The sequence below is a fragment of the Bos indicus genome, chromosome 16 (assembly GCF_029378745.1).
Source record: "Bos indicus isolate NIAB-ARS_2022 breed Sahiwal x Tharparkar chromosome 16, NIAB-ARS_B.indTharparkar_mat_pri_1.0, whole genome shotgun sequence".
Taxonomy (NCBI): Eukaryota; Metazoa; Chordata; class Mammalia; order Artiodactyla; family Bovidae; genus Bos; species Bos indicus.
In genome coordinates, this window is record NC_091775.1 from 26,093,010 (window position 1) to 26,110,929 (window position 17,920).

Consider the following 17,920-nt stretch of genomic DNA (forward strand, 5'->3'; position numbering starts at 1 on the left):
GTTAGACTGAAGAGTAGAAAGCACCATAGAGAAATTTGCTTTTCACCTTATTAATGCTTTGTAATAAACCAAACGAAGTCAAAACAACCTTCAATTAATTCTTGTTAAATTCAGTCTCTATTTTGCTAATCAAACAAAAAGTTAAATCACTTCTACTAGAAAAGCTATTTTTTAAATATTAAAAAAATTTCATTATAATACTGGTCGGCAAATGTTCACAAGGATATTATGTCCAAACGTACTCATATAGAATTGGAAATTTCAAAATCATTCTACTTTTTTACTCACCTTGGGCAAATTTTAATCTGCTGTGAATCCTCCCTATGGCCAATTCCCTGGAGGCTTCTATTTTCAATAAAAAGAGAAAACATTTGATTTGTTTTCTTCCCCTACCCCCTCCGTACTCCTCTGTGGACTGAGAACCCATGGAATACCAACTCTGTATTAACCAAGTGTGATGGGGAAGCTGTACTTATGAAGTTGAATTCAGTTTGCTGGCAGAAAAGTAGGAAACAGCAGTGTGTTGCAGTGCATACCAGGTCTTCCCTGGCGGCTCAGAAGGTAAAGAATCTGCCTGCAATGCTTCCTGATTAACGTTACCAAAGGTGCCAAGTGGGTAAGTGACAATGGAAGGGGGATATCAAGACCCCCACAATATTGATATTGTAGGGGTCATACTGTAGGGGTCACAGACATTGATCAAAGAGCCACTGGGGAGATAAGAGAATTCTAACCAATCAATCTGGCAGTGACCTGGTCACCAAGGCTCAAAGGCTGGTGTCAAACCTCACACCTTTTTCAAGGAGATTACCTGAGGTTTCCCCTTTGTAAGAGGAATTACATTGGCAGAAGTGGATGGCAGGACTGTGACAATAGAGGGGACCATGACCTGGCCGACTAGAGCTTTTTCACTTCCTTGCTAATTCTCTCTGCTTCACACTGAGGCCAGAGAATATTTCCTTTCCCTCATCTCTCTATCCCTGTATCAAAAATTTGTGTTTACTTCCAGTTACGTTACATGGACAGCTTATAAGAGGTAAGAGATGCTTGAACTTGAATTGAGGAAAAGAAGAGGAAATAGACACATTTCCAAATGATTTTCATTTATATAATGAAAATAAAATTTTTACACAATCAACAGAAACACACCAAGATTTTTTGCGAAAAATATTTTTAAATAAATTTTTGTCTTTTTTTTTTACATTCTGATATACATATGTAACAAGGTTTATGGCACTGTAACCAGAATCAAATCAAAGAGAAAAAAAAAAAAGGAAAAAGGTGGGAAAGAAAGTAACTGGTTTTGTTAAATTCCTTTCTATCTCCAAGCTGGCAACTTTGCACTATTTGTCTATTTTTCAGCTGCCAGCTCTAACTCATTTGCACACTCAAAACACCATATTATTGCACAAGAAGCCATTGAAGGCATATGGTATAATGGTCAGTTCCTTGCTATTTGAAAAAAAAAAATCTCTTAAACACAGAGAGGGAAGAAAAGTAATCCAGAGTATGAAACACACAAAATCAACAGTATCCTTTGTCTCTTTAAAGAATGTGAAGGGTTCTTAGACCACTTAAGCTGCCCTGGTCTTCTCTTTGCACCAGTGAGCACAGCAGGGCTTGGTTTGGTTGGGTTTTTGTTTTCTATAAGGACAGGTCAGGCAGATCCTAGGTCTTCATGATTCAATGTCTTTTCTACTTACTTTGGGTTCTTTTTAATTGGTTTAAAGTATAGTGTCTTCGGTCTATGAACCTGCACAGACTAGTTAATCGTAAACTCTACAAATAGCTTAAAAGGAAAAGGGGAAGAAACAGGTTTTATGATATTTTTATTGTTGGCTTAAAAAAATGACTTCTTTAGACTCCCTGCTTTGTCAGTTGGTGGGAAGTAAATCTCAACGGCATCAAAAGTTAAATTCTTCTCACACTGGTTAAAAATAAAGTTTTTAAACAAGTTTGTTTCCATTCACAAACTTTACCCCCATCTAAAAAAAGAAGAAAAAGAAAAAAAGAAAAGAAAGAATCCATACTCCTTCCTCTTCATCTCCTGATGGAGAACAGTCATCCTTTCCAGCCAGACTATGGTCACACAACTGTCTCCACACCCATCAGCTTTGGTGTAAGGATTCGTGGTGTCACACCATTGTTCAGGTCTTCCTCAAACTCCAGCAACTGCCCCATGAAGTTAAGGTTTGGGGAAATAATTGGTCGTTTGCCTTTGACAAATTTATAAGCATCAGTCATGGTCATCCGCGTGTGCTTCATCAAGTAGGCGATGACGATGGTGGCAGAGCGGGACACGCCCGCCTGACAGTGGATGAGTAGCCCCTTCCCACACTGGTGAGCTTCCTCTGGAATGAGGGAGAAAAGCAAGAGGTGCAGGGCAGGGGACAGAGAGATGGAAGGAGAGAGGTTAACGTTTATCTAGACTTGATGATGTCATATTCTATAGAGAAAGATGACATGAAAATGGTTTGGAAACTAAGTATAATTTCCTACTTAATTGTGTCTGTTTATGGCACAACCTCCAGAACTGGCTAAAAGCAGCATTAGCTTGAATAAGAAGCTTATTTTACATTTAGAGGGATGAGTAGGTGAGAGTCATTCACCATAATAGTGGACTTCACAGGTGATGGTGGTCAACTGAGGAATGAGTTGTGACATAATCAGCCTAAATGTAGTCACTGGTTAAGTAGACCCTTCTGATTAAGGATGTTAATTCCCATCGTCACACTGTGTCATTTATTGAAACTAGTGTTATTAACAATGTCTCTCCTACCTGTGATAGAGAAAAAGCACTTCTTTTTTTTATATTGTAGAACTGCTCTGTACAGGAACTAGTATTAAATAGATAAGAGTGTCACCTCCATCTGAACTGTCCAATCCCCTCACATGCATACATGATGTTCTAACATGGTAATGATATGGATGACAGAGGAATTCCAGTGCTGGCTCAGAATCCAGGGCAATCGAAAAAGATAATACTTTAAAGGTTTTCAGATATATTAAAAACCCAGGAGAACAGCTTGTGGGCACTGTCTGAATGGATTCTCAGTGACACTTCTAAACTATTGGGTTGGCCAAAAAGTTCGTTTGGGTTCTTAGAGTATACAAATACCCAAACAAATTTTTTGGCCAACCCAATAAAATTCATCCCAAAGACAGTATCCCTGAAAAATATACCAATTAGAAGATTGGGAAAGGAGTATGTAAAGGAGAGCCAGATTTTAACATAAACTACTTCTACTGGTTACCCACTTATAGATCAACAAAACAATCATTGAGCAAATTTTCAACTTAAAAATTCAGAGATTTGACTTACTTCTTATAGATAACAGTATTTTACAAAAGCATCTCCTGTTTTCAATTTCTTCTTTTTAGCACACACTATTTAACGGCCTCCACCCCAAGAGTGGAAAGCATGGGGGTAAAGAAGATGAGCCACAAAGGGCTAGGTCTGGCCATGGTTCCACCTCATAGAGGACCTTGCGTGAATCCTGTAACTGCTCAGAGGCTCAATCCTCCTATCTGAATAATGGGAGTAATACTAACCAGGCATAGAGGAATACAGGAATAATATCAGCCAACGCAGCAATAACCAACTGTCATAGTTAAATCCTAAACCTAGACTCTGCTTAGTTTACATCAAACTCTCTGTGGATGCTATTATGTTTCTAAAACAGGGTGTATTTTTCTTAAAGCAAGACTGTAAGATTTCAGTTTACTCAATGATATAACAATGAAAATTTAAAAATTGTGCCTGTGCAGGGTGTGATGTGGAATTGTTTCCAGCCTTTAATGCTATTTATTTTTGTTTTGTTTTGTTTTTAAAAAACTAGGTAAGCCTGAATAATTTATAAGGAATGTGGATGCTTTGATTGAAATCCTTAGACCCTAAGCACATCTTATGCTACTCATTAAATAGAAAACAATTTCTTAACTTCCCCCAACTGGAACTAAGACAAAAAGTTGCACTCATGACATTATATGCCAACCAGGATGTTCCTCATCTACTTGGATGCAAACTTTTCTCCCTTGGGGCTCAAGATTTGATTCAGATATCATTAACAAAGAGTTTAAGGTATCTTTGCATCCACAAGCATTATGCATTACAACTATTGTAACACTTGACTTACAGAAAAATCCAAACAAATTTTCTGGCCAACCCAATAATAGAGCCTTGTAAACACTGCCCACACTTCTGGCCCCAGTGTCTGGCCTTGGAGTCAAGAGCATTAGGCTCTGGTCCCTTCTCTAACACTAAAGTTCCTACAATCTAGGAGAAGTCACTTTACTTTTCTGAGTTCAATGACCATTCAGAATTTCCTTCCAGATTGAACATTTCATAGGCCTGCAAAACCAGGCAAGATCAGCAAGAAAATGCCTGGGCCAAGTGACCAGAGCTGCCAACTCTACAGCAAATCAACTACTTCAGTGGCTGATAAATCCAAATTTTTGGTTTTTTTTTTCTGACAAAGGAGTATTGAACTTGAGTGCATTCTTCCTGAGACAGAGGCCAGTGACAACTTGCTACAATATTTAGGAAAAGGACTGGGTCACTCTTTTGTAGTAAGAAAGACTAGAGTCACTTGAGAAAAAAATTGTTGAGTGCCAGGTCCTCTCCAAGTGATCATTTAAGCCTTGCAACAGTTTGAGGCTTAGAAGCAGCAAAAGTTAAAGTTGAGGATTAGGGTTAGGCTGGTCGTTGCTTCTCTGTGGAGATTAAAGCCTGCTGCTGCTAGAATTTTCTCTCCTTGGGAACTACACAGGCTATACCATTCTCTTTTTCCTACTTCAATGAGCCTGGATGAACTAAGGAAATCTAGTATCATCTCATGAGCGCTCAACCTCACATGCTTTGGCTACACAACTTTTAAGAATGGAGAGACAAAGCAAACAGAAGGGGAATACTACTCCCCACTCCCCCCACCACCTTTGCACTGATGTGATACATAAAGATGTTCACTATAGCACTATGTTTCTGAAAAATATCCTTCAGAAACGATCCTTCAGCAAATGCTACCTTGACCTCAAGCATTGGCAATTAACTCAAGGTAAGATGAGATGGCTGGATGGCATCACTGACTCGATGGACGTGAGTCTGAGTAAACTCCGGGAGTTGGTGATGGACAGGGAGGCCTGGCGTGCTGCGATTCATGGGTCGCAAAGAGTCAGACACGACTGAGCGACTGAACTGAACTGAAGGGAGACATGGATAAGCTTAGAAGTCTGTGTCATACTTACAGCCAGCACTCAGTACCTGCAGGGCATCGGTTCCTGCATCCCTCTACTCCTGTGGATAAAATCCACGGATGTTCAAGTCCCTTTATATAAAATGGCACAGTGCAATCAGCCCTCCATATCCAGAAATTCCATCAGTGGTTGGCTGAATCTGCAGAGGTGGAACCTGTGAATCTGGTGCTGTGCTATGCTTAGTCATTCAGTCATGTACAACTCTTTGCGACTCCATGGATTGTAGCCTGCCAGGCTCCTCTGGGGATTCACGGGAAGCCCATGGGGATTCTCCAGGCAAGAATACTGGAGTAGGTTGCCATGTCATCCTCCAGGGGATCTTCCCAACCCAGGTCTCCCTCATTGCAGGTGGATCCTTTACTGTCTGAGACACCAGAAAAGCCCACCAGAGGGCAGGCTATATTTAACTCCCTACAAGATGCCAAGAAATCTCAGTAGACCATATACTCACGCACCTGTTTTGGCCACCAACTTCTTCCTTTCTACCAATTCTTTTGATATGATGTCATAGAACATCTCAATGCTAACCCCTGCCACTTTTTCACTGGGAACTGGAGACATGAGGTGGTCTCACTGAATGGATTCCCAACCCAGTTGAATGACTGTACTTGGATAACCATGGCTCCAAAACACGTGCTGGGTTATGACTTAGGAGAATACCCTGCACCAGGTGGGGGAGCCCAAAAACACTTCCGTGGAGCTTTTCTGCAACTCAGGCAGAAATCTTGGACCTGCTATCAAAGCAAAAAAGCCGGAGGGAAAAGGAAGCCAGAAGACGAGACTTCCCCATGGGAGATAGTTACCGATGAACTCAAAAGCCTCTTCAAAGTACTGCCGCAGGTTCTGCTTGTTGCTGTCGGTGGCCGGCAGCCGCTTGTAGTTGAACAGGCCTTTCTCGTAGTGGTAGAGGGGCAGGTGGGTGGTGACGTTGATGACGTAGCCAATGTTCAGCCGCTGCATCGTCTCCAGGTCCTGAGCGTCCTGCTCGTTGCCAAGGAACAGGAAGGGCAAGATGGGTGTCAGCTCCGCGTTCTCGATGTCGGGGGTGCTGGGGATGGATTGAGGTAGCATGCTCGAGGCCGCAGACGCGCCGCCCCCCACCTCCCGGCACTCTTGGAGCTGGAGGGAGTTATCACAGAGGTTTTCATGGTTCTGCTTAAAACTGCTAAGTCCACCTGGAACACAAACACAGGAAGTGAGAATGACTCCCCCCTTGAACTTCAGAGCTGTCAGAAGAATGAATGCGTGTAGTTGCTTATTGCATTTTTAGAAAGAAAATCAAAACACAAATGAAAGTCCCTTGGGAGACCCAGGACAAATTTTGGAGGCTGCATGCAGTACTTTGGAATTGTGCCTTTTATACAAACTGGGGCATGTTCCCCTGGAAAGAGTTCCACGAAGCATCAGGTAATTTCATTAGCCGCACATTTGATCTGCCCCTAAGAGTCATATGCTCAGTGGCCTATATACAGCCTTGCACTTTAGGAGCCCAGGAAGGCACAGATGACTTCCTCGGGTGTAGAATTTCTGCCAGTAACTAACTGGGCAGTGGAGGTGTGTGACTTGCACCCTTTGTAAGCTCACCTCACCCAGAAGGCCAAGTTTGCTCCCAAACAAGAGAGTGGTTACAAGCAAGGACCTTAGAAGAACCCAGATTATCTTGGTTATAATCCCAGTTCCACCACTTCTTGGGTCTGTGATCTGGATAAGTTAATTTCTCTTTCTTGGCCTCAAATGCCCCATCTGTAAAATGAGGGTAATGGCATATACCTCTTAGTATGATTAGGAATCTGGTATACAGGGATCCAGAGGAGGCAATGGCACCCCACTCCAGTACTCTTGCCTGGAAACTCCCATGGACGGAGGAGCCTGGTAGGCTGCAGTCCGTGAGGTCGCTAAGAGTCAGACTTGACTAAGCGACTTCACTTTCACTTTCATGCATTGGAGAAGGAAATGGCAAGCCACTCCAGTGTTCTTGCCTGGAGAATCCCAGGGACAGTGGAGCCTGGTGGGCTGCTGTCTATGGGGTCGCACAGAGTTGGACACGACTGAAGCGACTTAGCAGCAGCAGCAGCATATAGGGATCCATACAAAGTATGCAAACCTCCCCCTCATCAAATGCAAATCATTTATGGGAATATATATCTTAAGGAAATCATCTGACCAAAGATATCCAGCTAGATGCATAAAGATGTTCACTATAGCAGTATCCGTTTTCTAGAAAGGCCAAGTAAGAAACAAAACCATTTTTGAAAAGAGAAAAGTTGTCAGTCACCCAAGTGCAATATTATGTAGCCATTCAGAGTTGTGAAAGGACCATGAAAATAAAGACTATGTTTCTATTTAATATTAAATGAAAAAATCTGATTCAAAAATGTTCACCATCCACATGATCAAAAGCTTAAGAACCATGCAAAAAAGAGCACTAGTTTAAATTAGGAAATGTATGGATTATAGTCTATTGCTTAAATTTTTTCTTTAATATTTGTTAGATGTGTTTGTGGGTAAGCCAAAAGGATTATTATGAAGGTCAGATTACACAATGTACATGTAAGGGCTATGAAATCAGAGTTGACAGTATTACCTACTCAGTGAGCTCTAATTCTTATCCATCAGATACACTCTGGCCTTGCCTTTGAACACAGGCAGAAGCTGGAGATCGCCTAGAAGCTGAAAGTCATCAGAACACATTTACCACTCCCTCTCTCCTCCAGACGGATGCCTTACTTCTCTCTTGATAGTTTGAGGAGATAAGAGAGGAAACATAAGTGTGAACAGGATATGGTTGTGTTAAAATAAATAAAGGAAGTTGAACTGTTCACCAGTTTCTGAATCTATGTCCTTCTCCATTTCAAGTCTCATCTCTGTCAACCACATCAGGAAGCTCCAGGCTGTACCCCAAGACCAAGTCTCAGTGCTGCTCACAGCCAGTGCACACAAGTTGTAAAAACCCGGGAAATCATTATTTTTATTAAGATGCAGCCATGACTCAAAGATGATTTGAAAGGAGTAGTATCATGACCATCTGTGTCTAAGCCTATTTGAAAAGAAAAACAAGAGCTACAAATTCATTTTAATTAATTTCTAGAATTAAACTCTGCCTTTACATCTTATTAGTTTATTCTGCTATGAAATAATGATTAAAATAAAAAGTTTGTCTGGATCCAAAGGGATCATTTTTCAAGCAGACGGAAGAAATGGAGATTATCAGTAAAAACTTCATTAGTGAATATACCTAAACAAGAATTTGAAATTACCCACCATCACCAACACAAGCTCCATGAAAGAGACTGAAGAGTTATTTAGAAGTTTGCTCAGCTTTGGCTCCATAAAATCCTAGTAAACAGTTCCACACCAGTTCTGTAATGGGAACCTAGTTCACTTTTTTTTTTTTCCTTAAGAAAAAGACAGTCGTTACACTTTTCCATATAAGATGAGAGGACAGAACAACAAAACAAACTCAAAAGAAGCCTTTAGGGGGTAGGTGGGGGGGCAGGGAGACTTCTCTGTGTCCTTATTTAGGGTACTCAAGCTGTAATTTGTCTTAAAAGCAGCTAGTTTGGGGGAAAAAAATGCATGCCAGAAAACCACACACACAGAAAAAAAGCAACATAGAGCTTTTTAAAATTCTGTCTCTACACCTCCTTCCCCAATGACATCAGCTGGAGACTCCCCACCTGCCCAGTTGCCATAGCAGTTACACAAAGACATACAATGACATCAGTTGGCATGATATCAGCTCTTTGAGTGCAAACAATACAAGAAGAACTACTTTGTTTAAGGCCTTTGGTGCAACTGTGTTCTGGGGAGCCAATGACGTAATGCTAACAGGTGGCATGAGCCTTCCATTTGCCTAATGGGGGGAAAAAGCCCATGGGGGAGGGGAAGAGAGGGAATTGGAGACAGACAGACACAAAATGCTCCGGATCCCAGGGGGTGCTCACGTGCGAAATTATGTGTATGTTTAAGCCATGTGGGAACTCTGTTCGTCGAATCTTTGGAGGCAGAGTGCATAGAAAAGGAAATATTCTAATTCACACATATTAACTAGACAAGGAAACGTTCATTGAGGGATATGAACAAACAGTCTGTTCAACTGCCAGTCTGCTGACCAATGTCAGCATCAGTTCTCCCTAAGGGTCATGCACAGCAAGATACTGCAGTTAAAGAACTCTGAGGATGGTGCTTACAGCAAAATGAACCAGTAGAATCTTATAGTAGTGGCTTTGAGAGAGACGTCTGTAGGGAGGACTGTTTTCTTCCCTTAGGGCTTTGGAAGTGAAGGGAAGGAGGAGGGCTTATGTGGTTCTCTCTTCCAAAGACTTTCCCTCCACCCTACCTCACCACATCCCACAGAAGCTGAACAGACTAGTCACTTCATGAGGAGTTTTGATTACTTTGTATTTGTTAGGACAACATAGGAGCATTACAAGATGACAACTAACAACTGAAGTGGAAGCAGTGTCGCATGGTGGTTAAGAGAAGGGTGAGAGACAGTCAAATACAGACTGCAACTGTGATTATGTCTCATGAGAGCTGTAAGACCTGGTACAAATCTCTTTTCCTCATTAAGCCTCAGTTTACTGATCTGTGAAGTGGGCATAATATCACCTACCCAAATTGTGGTATAGGATACCTATGTAAACATATGATCGGGCATTTGATAAGTAATATTTCATTACTACAATGTCATCATTGCTGCTGCCCTCACCTTCAGCAGATCTGCTGACTCTGAAGTTTGTGAGAACCCTCCACGCAGTGCCGTGACTCTGAGGCCAGACTGAATCCCAGCGCTGCCAAACACTGGCAATGAGACCTTGTACAAGGTCCTTACCTCTCGGCTTCTTCGTTTCCCCGCAGGTGAAACAGGGTCACCTGCCTTATCGACAGTCTTGAGAATTAAACTGATTTATAAGAATAAAGTATTTTGAAACAATATATAGCACATATTAAGCACTTTTTTCATTACTTTGGAAAACTACCATTTTAAAGATCTAAAAAAAAATTCTAAGACAAATACCATGTGATATCACTTATATGTGGAATATAAAATATGACACAAACAAATCGATCTATGAAACAGAAACAAAATCATGGACAGAGAACAGACTGGCAGTTGCCAAGGGGGAGGAACTTGGGGGAGGGGTAGAGTGTGAAGTTGGGGTTAGCAGATGTAAACTTTTATATATGGAATGGATAAACAACAAACTCCTACTGTATAGCACAGAGGACTATATTCAATATCCTATGAAAAACCATAATGGAAAAGAAAATTTTAAAAAAGAATGTGTATATAGGTGTAACTGAATCACTTTGCTATACACCAGGAATTAATACAACATTGTAAATCAACTACATTTTTGTAAAAAAAAAAAAAAAAACTAGATATCTCAAAAAAAAAAAAAAAATTCTAAAGAAGCCAGAAAAGGAGGAAAAATAAAGTACAAACTGAATGGATAAAAGAGCTTTAAGATATGAGGTTATAATCCAGAAAAAAATCTGCTTAATATAAAGACTCTAAATGATAAATAAGCTAATGTTCCAGAGTTTTTATTTTAAAAGTTTATTGAAAACGAACTAGGAACCAAGGTATCTGAGCAATTTTATAGTTTAAATAATATACTTTTATTATAAAGAAAGCAACAGCATTCTATGTTTCCTAAACAATGAAATCTGATTTCATTTTCTTTGTCCTAGCTTTCCCAAGAAAAGTCTGCATGTCTTTGGATTCCTGGTTTTGCCAGAGGAGAATTGAGTGTTTTCAATAAAATCCCTCTTCTCCCCTCCCTCCCCTTCTCTCTCCTGTGCCCCTAAGTCCCACTGGCTGAGCGATCTCTATAGACACAGAACTGCTCGAAGTTATCAGTGCAAATATTTCCCAGGCATGGGCAACAGAACTGGAGGCAAACATTTCAAACCTTATCTCAAAACCAGGTTCTCTGCCAAAATGAGTATGGTCAGCACGTGGATTCTGAACGGCAACAACAAAGAATACACAGCACCCCCACAAAACACGTAAAAATGCAACTGGTGCGTTTCCTCCAACAGAAGGTCAGTGAGGTGAGAGTACCACTGAAGCAGTGGATTCTAGTTGAAGTGGGAAACCTCTCTCTATAGATGCATTTCAGCTCCTGTAGCTGTTTTGGCTATTCCAGCCCTAGAAACATAAGAGCCCTCGGTAATGTGATTCAGAAGCAGTGCTCTGGGTGGCAAAATAAAGAAACTGCATCCAAATGCAGAATCTATAAGCAAGACATTTCCATCTTTCAACGATGGCCAGCACTTTGACACACCAGCTTTTTGGCTGTACGCTAAGTTGAAAAGAGAGCATTTTCCGGAAATCTAATAAAAATGCTCACTGAAGGTCAGCAAATGGCATGAACATCCAAAGAAAAGTGGAAGGGGGTGCAAGATGGACTTTGCTACAAGCCTGCTGCGAGCATATTCTTTGTCACTTTTTGTCATCTAGATTTTCTTACTGGGTAACTCGTTTTTTAAAGTAAAGTGGTGCTTAATGATAGTAGTTAAGAACATAGACTCTGGATCCAGACTGCTTGTGCTGAGAATCATGGTTTCTCTAACTAGCTGTGTTACCTTGGTGAGTTATTTAACACCTCTGCACCTCAACTTCCACACCCATTATGTGGAGCTAACAGAAGTGTTTATGTCATAGAGCCCTTAATATGGATAAGATGCTACATGAGTTATTACCACTATAAATGAGAAAGCGATTGTTAGAAGATGGGTCCTTATGGATACTATTTTGTGGGTCCTCTGTGGAAACTGGAGTCCATCTGAGCAGACTCTCAAGATCCTATTCTCACAAAGCCTGAATAAATCGGAGCTGACGTCAGGCTTCCAGAGTTGAAAGTCTCAAAGACAGAAGATGGGATTGGGGGAGTGGGGGAGTGGGGGTGGAGGTGGGGGATTGTTTCATACTTTTCAGGGAAGAAAATCACCCACCTTAACAGGAGAGAGGAATATTAGGATATTATAGGATATCAGGCATATAATCTAGATCCACAAAGATTACTTCTACCTCTTATTCTCTAAGAAATTGTCTTCGTAAGTCATAGATGCAACAGGGGATTTTATGGTAGGAATGGTTTCAAGTTCAATACCAGAAGGTATCACCTAAACTGTTTTATGATCAGTTGTGCCTCCAGGGAAGGCATATCCTTTCCTGAGGGAGGTGGCATTAAAGAGGGAGAATGAGTCAAAAGTACTGAGTCACCAGGTGTAAGGTAAGAACAAAAGGGATAAAAGAAACGACTTTGTTACCAGGGGAAGAGAGAAACTTAGAAGGCTGAATCCAACCGTGTTGCCGGTGGAGACTGTGAGTCAGAGAAGAGTATCCCTATGACCCTTAAAATGCTGTCATTTCATTGCTTACATGTGAACTGTCCAATGTGTGAAAAAAACATAAGCAACAAGTTACCATAAACGTTAAAACTCTTTAAGAAAAATTAGGATCTTGAATTCAAAGGAGCACATTTTTATTATTTGGGCAATATTTGTGTTCTGGGAAGATAAATCTGTTCATTTGTTAGTCCCTTGCCTCATGGATTTTTTTACTGTCTGTTCTCTCTAATAGGAGATAGAATTTCTCTACAGATGTATTTTCAAAGCCAACTGTAGAAGGTAGTCTATTATATACCAGGCATCAGGGAAAGAGTGCAGGAATAACCTGATTTAAATCCTTTTGTACACAGGACTTAGCTATATGTTATAGGAAGATAGGTGATTTGTTGATATATTTGATACCAATAACTGTAGGTAAGAGATCAATCTCTCAGTCATGGATGGGTGATCAATCTCTTTTTGGAAATAATTTAGGTAAGTTAAAAGATATGTAAAAGGATCTCTCTGGTGTCTACTTTGCTGCTGCTAAGTCACTTCAGTCGTTTCTGACTCTGTGTGACCCCATAGATGGCAGCCCACCAGGCTCCCCCATCCCTGGGATTCTCCAGGCAAGAAAACTGGAGTGGGTTGCTATTTCCTTCTCCAATGGATGAAAGTGAAAAGTGAAAGGTAAGTCGCTCAGTCATGTCCGACTCTCAGCGACCCCATGGACTGCAGCCTACCAGGCTCCTCAGTCCACGGGATTTTCCAGGCAAGAGTACTGGAGTGGGGTGCCATTGCCTTCTCCGGGTGTCTACTTTACCTAGTGACAAATCATAGGTGGAAATTACTTCAAGAACGTCCCTCACAAAACTGTCTTTCCAAAATAACTATTACCCCTATCTTTACATTTAATAGTAATTTAACAAAGTTATATTTAGTGATGTTTTGAGAGGGGAAAAAAAAACAGAAAAGTCTTCAAAAATTTATGCCAGAATATTCTCAAATTTTGAGTTAATAATATGGTCCTTTCATTGAATTTTCTGCTGGACAAAAATCATAATTTAGACTATTAATGCTTACTTGAAATAGACATTCCAGATTATTTGCCATCCTTTCTACTACAAAAACTCAGTAGGTTATAAAATCTAGCACTGTGGATCAGCTAATACTTAGCTATAATATGTATCAAGAGCTATAATAATTTTTGCTCTTTCCTAAATCTTTATATAAGATGCAATGTGCTTTCAGCTAAATATTTGTTTCTACATACTTCTATACTTCTAATTATTAACTTGTTTGGGGGCTCTGACTTCTTGTGTTTTAAAATATATCACTTCCTTCTTTGACAGAATCTTTATGCTGCCCTTAATGGAAAGAATTTTTTTGTTGTTAATTCCTGCCTGAATATTTACCTCAAGAAAGCAAACAGAGTCAGAAAGATCCAATGACTTAGGATCTTTGATTTATAAAAACTGAAAATGAAGCTTTAATTGTATGCATTCCAAGAAACGCTGACAGGGGCATGTTTTTGTCAAAGTTTAAAAGTTTCTCCTTCTAACTTTATCACCCTATCCTCAGCTCAAAAGCTGTCCCTGCTCCCTCCACTCTGGCCACAATCAGCTTGTTCTCCGTATCTAATAAGTCTGTTTTGGTTTTGTTTTGTTTGTTTATTTGGTTTGTTAGGAGATAGACAAAGTGAAGGGGATGCAGAGGTATAAAATTCCAACTGTAAAATATGTAAGTCATGGGGATGAAATTCACAGCACAAGAAATATCAATACTATTGAATAACTCTGTATGGTGACAGATGGAAATGAGGCTTAGCACGGCAATCATTTTGCAGTGGATAAGAATATTGAATCACTATGTTATACACCTGAGACTAATGTAATAAATGTCGATTATAATCAACAAAACATAAAGTGAGCTGATTTTATAGTATTTAAATAATAGATCAACAAAGCTACTTTAAAAACAAATCAAAACAAAACAAAACCAAACAAACAAAAAGGAACAAAAATGAAGTTGAACATGGAATGAATTTTGAGTTTGGGATCAGCAGATACAAACTATTTTGCATAGAATAGATAAATAACAAAGTCCTACTGTATAGCACAGGGAAGTAAATTCAATACTCTGTGATAAACTATAATGGAAAAGAATATGAAAAAGACTCTGTGTCTAGGTAGAACTGAATCACTTTGGTGTACAGCAGAAATGAACACAACATTGTAAATCAACTATATTTCAATAAAATGAATTTTTTTTTAAAGTTACCTCACTACAGAATTGGTGGAGAAGAAAGCTGGGGATTAAATTTCAGCCTGCTGAAGTAACTCTCAACTGCACACAAAAAAAGCAGTTTCTTGTTACTACCCTTGAAGGGTGGTGCACTTGTGTTGCCCCTTCTTAGCATTCGTACTTTAAGGCTTTAATGAGTAACTAGTGTTTGGGATAGAGCAGTTTAATTTGTGTGTATTTGAAGAACGTGGGCAGATTGTTTGAGAGCATACTTCGCTCTCCAAGTATGTAAATACAGCCTGTTTCTTTAAATCTGTTACCTCATTTATTTACATTAGAACAGAAAGCACTGCCAGAAGCAACAGCTGATGACAGTCATACAATTTTCCACAAAGACAGCAATTAAACAGCTTTGTGTTCTTTTAATAAGCAGATGACTTTTCTGAGAGAAGGCTTCAAACTTAAGATCGCTGAGTTCCCACAGCCAGGAACCCCTCAGGTTTGGCAGAAATCACTGTGACTTTAAGGAAAAACACCCTTTGGCCCCCAGTCCTGCCAGCCTGCCTGTGTTAGCCTATCTTTCTCCCTGGCCACCCTCCCCCTGCCTCTCTCACAAAACACTTTGGAAAGAAAACAAAAGGGAGCTTCTACCTGGAACATGTCTGATGCTTAAATGTCCAATGAATCCGCAAAATATTTTTGAAACCTATTTTTAAAGAGTTGAAGTGAAGATGGGAAAAGTGGTCAAGCCTCCCTCCTGTCCCCCACCGCCCCCCACCACACACATCATGAGGCCCCTTAGTGTAGAGAACACCATCTTTACATCACCCTCCCCATTCTGCCTCCTAAAAGTTTCAGGAAGCACCATCTGGAAGGCAGAGAGATCAAGCCAGTTAATCCTAAAGGAAATCAACCCTGAATATTCATTGGAAGAACTGAAGCTGAAGCTCCAATATTTTGGCCACCTGATGGGAAGAGCAGACTCATTGGAAAAGACCCTGATGCTGGGAAAGACTGAAGGTAAATGGAGAAGAGGGCAACAGAGGAAGAGATGGTTAGAGAGCATCACCAACTCAATGGACATAAATCTGAGCAAACCCCAGGAGATCGTGAAGGACAGGGAAGTCTGGCAGGATACAGTCCATGGGGTCGCAAAGAGTGGGACATGACTTAGGGACTGAACAACAGCAGCAGCAACCTGGAAGGCAGGGGCTAGGCATAATTGATTTTTCCAAGTCACTTCTTCAGCCTGAGGGGCAAGAGAAGTTGTCCATGCTCCCTTAGGCCAAGCCTGGACTGGTCAGAGCTGACCTCTATGGGTCTACTTGTACCCTTCTTCCCCCAGTCTGTCCAAAGTCCCACATTATGGTCCTTATTTTCATTGGGAGTTCATCTGCCATGAGACTGAGCTTCACATCCACTCACAAAAATGCCAATTAAAGAAATTAATGCAATAGTTTTTCTTTTCAAGACAGAGCTTTGGGAATCAATCAAGGGAACAACTTTCTGCTACAAAGTGTCCCTATCAAACTACAGATTGAGTATATAAAGGGGCTGATAGAAAGACAGCCAAGTTCAATCCTCCTGTTCCTGAAAACATTGAAAGTTCAGATTTCCTTCTGGTCCATCCACATCTAAACTTTACCTATTTCATCCCAGGCCAACCAGTTCCCAGAGAAAGGCACATCTCGAACACATAGCTCAGGCCTATGGGTTTTCTAAACAGACACACCTGATGAACACAACTTTTAAAAACTCTTTTAGGGACTTTCCTGACAGTCCAGTGGTTAAGACTCTGTTCTCCCAGTGCAAGGGGCCTAAGTTCAATCACTGGTTAGGGAACTAAGAACCTGGAAGCATCAACTAAGACCCAACGCAGTCAAATATACAAATAAGTATTTAGAAAATCACTTTTATTTGAGAGCAAGTCCTCCCAGACATTATGAGATTTGAGTGACAGGCTCATGATGCCCCTTCCCTCTCCCCTCCTCTCTCCCTCCCCACCAGTCAGGGTCCGATGGGAGGAGATGGATGATCAATATATAAAACACAAATAAAAAGATAATGATTAATGACGATGAGGGCCATGAGGTGCCCTCCAGGTCTCCGGTGCTGTGAGAGGGGGCCGATTAGATCAGGTTTCAGAGCAGGCCTCTCTGGGGATAAAAAGGGATTGATTGGTTTGGAAAACGGATGGAGGGGAGGGGACTCAGGAGAACAGTTGAGGCAGAGAGGACCGCAACTAGAGGCCAAGGCAGGACACTCATGAGGCCTCGATGACTCAAAGGGACAGAATGTGATGAAGCAGAATAAGGGAGCAAGAGTGGCCAGAGGAGGCCCAGGAGTCTGCAGAGGGCCTGAGAGCCGTTAAGCAATTGGGATGTTAATCTAAATCATCAGGAAGCTCCTGAATGTTTAGAAGTCTGTAATATGTGATCAGTATGAGTTTGAAAGGGAAAGAGAGAGAAGAGTGAGAAAAAAATTATTAATAATTTGGCAGATGGTACAGTTTATCTATACTCCAAACCTGGGCGAAATTCATACCCTTCCTTTTGCAGAATACACGTTCTGTACCCACTATGGACTGACTGTGTCTCCCTCTGTCTCCACCCAAATTCTCATCCTGAAGCCCTAATCCCTAATGTGATATTATTTGCAGATGGGACTTTTGAGAAAGAGGTTTAGATGCAGTAATGAGGCGGGGTCCTTAAAAAGGAGGTTAGAACCTTATAAGAAGAGACACCAAATACCTTGGTCTGTCCCTCTGTGTGTGTCTCAGATTGAGGACACAGCAAGAAGGTGTCCATCTGCAAGCCAGGAAGACCTCACCAGCACCTGACCATCCTATATCCTGATCTCGGACTTCTAGCCTCCAAAATTGTGAGAAAATAAATGTCTGTTCTTGAAGGCACCCAGTCTATGGTATTTTGTCATGGCAGCCCAAGCAGACAAACACAGCAATGCTTTGAATTCCCATATAGCTTACTTTTTGAAAATATAAATTATAATGCTTACTTTTGAAGTACCACACCCATGGCTGTGGACTGCCTGAAATCTGACCCCTGGGAGCCAGCTCAAGTAG

The 17,920-nt window shown here is 40.9% G+C and overlaps 1 protein-coding gene across 2 annotated transcripts in view; it reads right to left on the reverse strand.

The window, feature by feature from the left end:
- Positions 1-1,812: 1,812 nt before the first annotated feature.
- The window catches only part of DUSP10 (dual specificity phosphatase 10), a 40,320-nt gene continuing 24,212 nt past the window's right edge, over positions 1,813-17,920 (reverse strand). For both annotated transcript variants that reach the window (XM_070767984.1, XM_070767985.1), the window contains exons 3-4: positions 6,057-6,428; positions 1,813-2,351 (exon numbers count right to left, since the gene is read on the reverse strand). In XM_070767984.1, coding sequence (XP_070624085.1) covers positions 2,086-2,351; positions 6,057-6,428 — 638 coding nt within the window. In that variant the 3' untranslated portion in view covers positions 1,813-2,085. The remainder of the gene's footprint in view (positions 2,352-6,056; positions 6,429-17,920) is intronic.